The sequence below is a fragment of the Cyprinus carpio genome, chromosome A6, assembly GCF_018340385.1.
Source record: "Cyprinus carpio isolate SPL01 chromosome A6, ASM1834038v1, whole genome shotgun sequence".
Lineage (NCBI taxonomy): Eukaryota > Metazoa > Chordata > Actinopteri > Cypriniformes > Cyprinidae > Cyprinus > Cyprinus carpio.
The window spans coordinates 7,352,145-7,358,973 of NC_056577.1; the positions used below are offsets into that span (position 1 = coordinate 7,352,145).

The 6,829-nt window shown below is 34.5% G+C and overlaps 1 protein-coding gene across 2 annotated transcripts in view; it reads right to left on the reverse strand.

The window, feature by feature from the left end:
• LOC109091811 (myosin-11-like) overlaps positions 1-6,403 on the reverse strand; it is a 31,016-nt gene extending 24,613 nt beyond the window's left edge. For both annotated transcript variants that reach the window (XM_042757780.1, XM_042757779.1), the window contains exons 1-3: positions 6,249-6,403; positions 1,567-1,929; positions 415-571 (exon numbers count right to left, since the gene is read on the reverse strand). In XM_042757780.1, coding sequence (XP_042613714.1) covers positions 415-571; positions 1,567-1,908 — 499 coding nt within the window. In that variant the 5' untranslated portion in view covers positions 1,909-1,929; positions 6,249-6,403. The remainder of the gene's footprint in view (positions 1-414; positions 572-1,566; positions 1,930-6,248) is intronic.
• Between the last annotated feature and the right edge of the window lie 426 nt (positions 6,404-6,829).

The window sequence follows — 6,829 nt, forward strand, 5'->3', positions numbered from 1 at the left end:
TCAATGAGGTGTAAAATATCTTGCGATTTTTCTTCTTTTCATTTAGCACCTAATTTCACTCTATAATACAGCTTCAATCCTCTGTGGGTAACAGCAGCTGTTTAAATTGTTTGAAAATTTAAAAGTGTTTGAAATGGCATTAGATGTGTGACCTGCTGCTGACACGTGTGTATGTGCCCCTCACACCACTGACTGACCTGCTAATACACACACTTCATTTCACCAAAACAAAGTCCATTTAAAGAGCTCACTAGTATATGGAGATTCTATACTGTTCTGTTGCCAATTAGTGAAATAAAAATGTCTTCTTTTGGAACAAGTTGAGTTTGAAATTTCAAAGACAATGGCTATTGTGAAATCCAAACATTCAGATATTGTAAGCAACGTGTCAACGTGCAGCAGGCCAGGCCTCACCTTGCATCATGTTCCTGTAGGCGTTGTCCGTGATGGAGTAGATATGCGGAGGAACCTCGTGGCGCTTTTTGCCTTTGTACATTTCAATGATCTTCTCAGAGTAGATTGGCAGCATTTTATAAGGGTTCACCACGACGCAAAACAGCCCAGAGTATGTCTGAAGAAAGATAACATCTCGGTTTTCCACTGTATATGTACTGTTATGAATCCATCAATTAAAGAACAACAAGGAGACATAGCAGCCCAGTAATGAGACGTACAATGTCGTAAAATATAAACTGAAGGAAGTTTGGCTTGAGTCTGTATATTTTAACTCATAATATTTGAAAGCTTAGGTGATGCATATTCCATATGGAAGACTCCTGTTCCCAAGTTATCCTTAGAGCAAAACTTTTTTTAACTTATGTTTTGTTACCAAAGTGCAAACATAGTTTGGTGGCCTGTGGATGTTACAGTATATTACCCCTCACTCTTGGCAAATGTATAGTTCCTGTTTCTTAAGCTTTAGTACTCGCAAATCATTGTCATTTAAGCTAAATGGCTGTCAATGTATTATTTTAATTTTTTTCTTTTTGCATTGGTTCAGCCACAACAGAGTTATTTATAAATGTTATACATTTGCTGATAATAATATGTTATGCACTGTGTTATGTAATGTCAGCAGGGGGTCAATGACAAATATGAGCATCCAAGATAAAAAAAGATCAAGTTAAAAATGTACTCTTTCTATTTATGTAGATAAATAAAACCTTTATTATTATTGTTATACAAATATCAAATTATTACTTATTAAATATCACACCACAATTTTTTTTTTTATATATATTTTATTATTAATAACAAAACTGCTTCTACTTGTATTTTTTTTTTTTTAAATAAGGGTTTATTTACAAGTATTTCATCCTTTCAATCAGTCTTTTATAATATCTGGACAGATATCACCTTTTAAAATTTAAAACATGCTTATCATAGAAAAGATGTATTCAAATCACTTTGCGTTTTAAAGCATTTTGGAAGAAATCAACAGTTTCTGACCAAAAATGTGTTGTATGTCATTGACCCTAATTAAGCTGTATAAAGTGCATACTTATTTTTATTGATTAAGCATTATTTTATGTAAAATATAATTTAAACACACTATGGCATACTTACATAGATGAGTCCGGAGAAGTATCTTTCCCTCAGGTTGTGGAGAACAGACGCTTCATTCAGGCAGGTCAGTTCTGCCATATCCTCCACCTTGCTGAACTTGGGTGGGTTCATCTTCTGGATGTCATCCTTGTTGACCGTGATTTTCTTTCCATTGTCCATCAGCTCCACCAGTACCTCATCGCCACGTTCCTCTTTGATGCTGGCTGACTCAAAACCATGTTTCTCAGAAGGGACCCATACTAGCTTTTTGGCTGACCAATCTGCCTGGGTGACAGGGCTGTTAATGAAGTCTCTGTCCGTGAAAAGGAATTTCTCGTCCTCACTCAGGGTCTTTTTCGTCATCTTGGTGCTGGGTTACGACAACTACAAATTTAAGAGAAAAACAGATTTTTAAACAATGTTTTTTGTAAATAAAATTCTCTGAACTGCATGTCTTTTCAGCAATACTAATAATCATTTCAAAACATTATTGGCCACAATATTGGATCTTTGCAATGGACTTTAATTAAATACAAGTTGCTAAAGGTGAAAAACTATTCGTGGCAGAGCTTTAACACCACATACACAGAGGTCTACCCAAACAATTAGAAAAGGACAATTTTTTCCACAAATATTTGGTATTTGATCATTTTTTTTATTTTACTTTTTTACATTTTTGATGGTCAAATTGTTGCCCCCAACATTTGATACTTGACAAAAGGTTTTCCATTTTCCATTTTTAGTGGACTAAATGTACTCATCAATGTCAAAATGATTGAGATGGCCAATCAAATCAAAGAAGGTGAGGCTTTACCATTCACAGAGACTGGTCGTGAATTTCACCACAGCACTTTGCTAAAAGAGTGCAAGGTAAGATGTAATTAACTAAATTAAAAACTTTCCATGAAACATTCTGATAGGCAAAACATATATAATCATGTGATAATCTCCACAGCAAATGCTGTTTTTCTTGTTTCTTTTGTAGCTCAGCTGTGGTCCCGTGCTACAATGACCATATAAGGCTGCCTTCGGAGTCAGTGGACGCTCTGTCGACCTAAACAGCAGAAGCAAATGAACTCCCAAACAAAGCCCTAATAGGGAATAGTATGTCTCCAGCCAGACTCGCAGTTTACTCCAAAATGATAACATTAGGCAGGGACAGTCAGAGACTGGAGGGGTCTGATTTTCCTGCCACTTTCCCCCACCCTCCTCTTCCTCTGGTGGGATGATATAGGGAAGTTTACACAAGTATTTTCAAGTACAGTAGAGCAGGTGCAGCTTCGTGCAGCCACAGAGTTTAAAAGCAATTTGGGGAAACAATTCCAAATCTAAGCATTATATATGTGACCCTGGACCACAAAACCAGTCTTAAGTCGCTGGGGTATATTTTTAGCAATAGCCAAAAAAACATTGTATGGGTCAAAATTATCATAAAATTATAAAATTATATATATATATATATATATATATATATATATATATATATATATATATATATATATATATATATATATATATATATATATATATATATATATATATATATTATTTATTTATTTATTTTTTTTGTCAAAAATCATAAGGGTATTAAGTAAAGATCATGTTCCATGAAGATATTTTGTAAATTTCCTACCGTAAATTTATCAAAACCTAATTTTTGATTAGTAATATGAATTGCTAAGGACTTCATTTGGACAACTTTATAGGCGATTTTCTCAGTATTTAGATTTTTTTTTTTGTACCCTCAGATTCCAGATTTTCAAATAGTTGTATCTCGGCCAAATATCGTCCAATCCTAACAAACCATACATTGGAGGAAATCTTATTTATTCAGCTTTTATTATTCAGATGTATAAATCTAACCCTTATAATCTGACCCTTATGACTGGTTTTGTGGTGCAGGGTCACATATATGAACCAATTTCCTCTGACATTTATAACTATCCATTGTTTGTACATAGTATGATTTAACGGCTCAACGGAAAAAAAAATTCCAACCTACTTACTTACTTAACATAAGTTAATCATAAAAAAAAATTATAAACTGGAAAATCATATTTTTAAATTATAAAATTGTATCAAGCAGGCAGGACAGGCTGTTTACTAGCAATTTACCTGTTTTACCTTAAGCAGAAATTTGCATAATATCTAATACCATGGCGAATGACTGAAACGTCTTGTTGTCTGCCTTAATATTTCATTTTTTGTGTTTCTTCAGAGTCTGTGTTGTAGAAAGAAGACTAGATGAATTTAACATGCTGACAAATTCTGACATTATAAAATATTGAGCGTTTCTTAAACGTGAATCTGTAAATGCTCATTTTTCAACCAAGGTTAGGAATCTGCATTCTTTTGTCCAAATGACGACAAAATCATGCTAAAATCGCCAATTGAAAACATGATGGAAGGAAAATGGTAATTTAAATGCCCTATAATCGTTTGGAGGCGAGACAAACAAACAACGTTTTTCTATGATAAGCTGATTTAATTAAATAAGGGAATTTCCTGTGTCCTGTACATAGATTCGCAGCACTTTCTTTCGGAAGTTCTTTCATTTCAGCACTTAAAATCATTGAGATTTTACCCAAGGTTTTTATGGCTCGACAGTTTTACTCTAAACACATACTGTCCAAAATCCAACCTAAATAAGTCGGGCCTATGTTTTTTTAACATGGCAGATGTAAAAGGTAGCACGAATGAGCCTTGGCCTGTGTTCAAGTGGGCCTGAAGCCCAGAAGATCATGTGACCATGTTTTGTGCAGATGGATTTTTGTGACCCCTGGTCCTGTGAAAGGTTTTCTCCTCTCTCTACTCCTCCTCCTCCTCCTTTTCTTATTCCAGCCATATAGTTTTCATTTTCTCATAAGCAGCTGTGCCATTTCAGTTTCTTCTGTTAACAATTTTATTGAGATGGACGTTCATACAAGGTCAACAGCTCAAGCTTTAAAGCTGTTGCTATAGCAGTATATACTGAATATAATGCTTCATAGATCAGTCACAATAAGCTTTATTTAGTCATTAATGACCATAAAGACATTCTTTCATCAAAACAAGCTGAATCTGTGATAAGAGTGGTTTAAACTGTTAGACATTAGTCCAGCTACCAATTATAAGAAATAAACAACAGTTCCAGCAGGAGTCTGTCAGGTGATGCAGAATTGTGTTAAATCATTAGAGGAACAATCGGGTAAGCAGCCTAAAGATTTACCACAAATGTGTTAAAGTCAAAAACACAGCTAAACTAATTCACTACTGAAGAGCTTGCTAGGTCTACTAATCTTACCAATAAAACTGTTAAACGTCCTTAATCTGTCAGAAATTTCTCCAAAGTATTAAAATTGTTTAGATTCACACAGCTACACATAAATGTACACATAAATGACTTGCATGCAGTTCTAAACCCAATTTGTTTTTTGTGGAACACCAAGATCTAGTACTGTAAGATTAGGAAAATGAGTTGTATCGGCCACTGTGATAGTATTTTTAAGGTGCATTTTGCATTCTTTTTAAATCTCGGCAGCTAAGTTGCTTTAATTTGACTAAAAAAGTTTTCAGATTATCCTCAAAAAAATTCCAAAAGAAAAATAAGCCAAAAAGGTTTGGAAAGACAAGGGGTTGAGTCTGCAGAATGCGTCTTATGGATGGTTATGCGACTGAACAATTAATTAATGGATAAATGATGATATACTAAGTACTGAATTCAATGACTTCTCCCCCTGCATTTTACTTCAAGAATTTTTTATTTTTTTTTTGTCTAGACTTTCTTGCACTATTGTCTATGCTTAGCTGTCTATGCATGTAATCACTACAATAGGAAACGAGAGGACAGTCAGTTGACACTGTCTGCTTTTCACCACAATGTTTAGCAGAAAGATGCTTTTGACGACCATATTTGGAGAACAGGAAACGCTTTGGTTTGTCAGCCTCACAGCTTTTCTCATTCTACACTTTACTCAACCATTTCCTATGACAGACTCTGCTGAAGTCAAACTTTTGCATGAAAGGTTGGATAGAACAGCATGCTTTCCATCTTAACAGCTCGTGAGACACTTTATGATGATGTTTTGACTAGAAGGTTAGAGATATGTGATTTGTTGAAAGCTTTTGCTCTGTGCACCAAAGTACAAAGATAATTTAATTCTGTTAATTAAATAAAAAATAATTTTCTCATCATTTTCTCACCCTCATGCTGTTTCAAACCAGTTCTTTCTCCAGTGGAGCACAGAATATGTTAGGCGGAATGACAGTCACCATTCACTTTTACTGTATGGAAAGCAGATGCAATGAAAGCGAATGGTGACTTAGATTGTAAGCTACTAACGTCCTGACATTCGTGTCCTTTTATGTTTCACGTAAGAAATAGGAACATCTGGAATAACATGAGGGTAAGTAGGCTAAATGTTTACAGAATTACAATTTGGGGAAAATATCACTTTAATGGCAACATAAAATAGCCTAACTTAATGAACAGCTGTCAAACTCTTTCAAAGCAATTGAACGTTGACAGCTTCAGGTTTCAATATTCAGTAAAAGATAAGTTTTTCTCACACAGCTCTTTTGCACACATAACACTGTATAATCAACTTACTGGCATACACTCACAATTATTTACATATCTGAGCCTCCGTGAGTCACGCATGCAAAACTAACACTTTTATTACAAAAAAATAAAATAAAAAATAAATATATGGATGCATACTCACAAGGCTGATGAAAAATTGCCCCGATTTGGAAAGTTAGGGTTTGGAGAGTCCTGTGACAGTGAGGTACTCCAAAGACGAACAGTCCAAATTAGATAGAAAGGCATGAGAACATCATTTAAACTGTGATGCGGATCAGTAGGCGGGGCCGAACAGTCGAACTGCGATGTGATTGGTTAGCGATTGGTCTACAGTCTCCTCGCGAGCATCCTTTAAAATGTGAAACACTTAAATGTTGCAAGAATACCACCACTACAGCAAGTGCTGCGTTATCAGAAGTCGGTAATGATAAAAGTGGAAAATGAAAGTGAACAGGAATTCATTACTGCACAGTTCATCTCAAATTTCATAATCCTTAGTTTTTTTTTTCTTTTCTGTTTTCTTCACACACTGAGTGTCATATTTTATCTCTACAAGCATGCTCTTCACTGATACTGTTGTCTATTTGTTAAAATAATCATAATAATAATATTACATACAAAGTTGTTTGTTGTTCTGGAAATGACACCATAACTGAGGAAACTGATTTATCATGATTGAAATCATATTTACCCATACAGTATTTTAAAATGATTTATGATAAT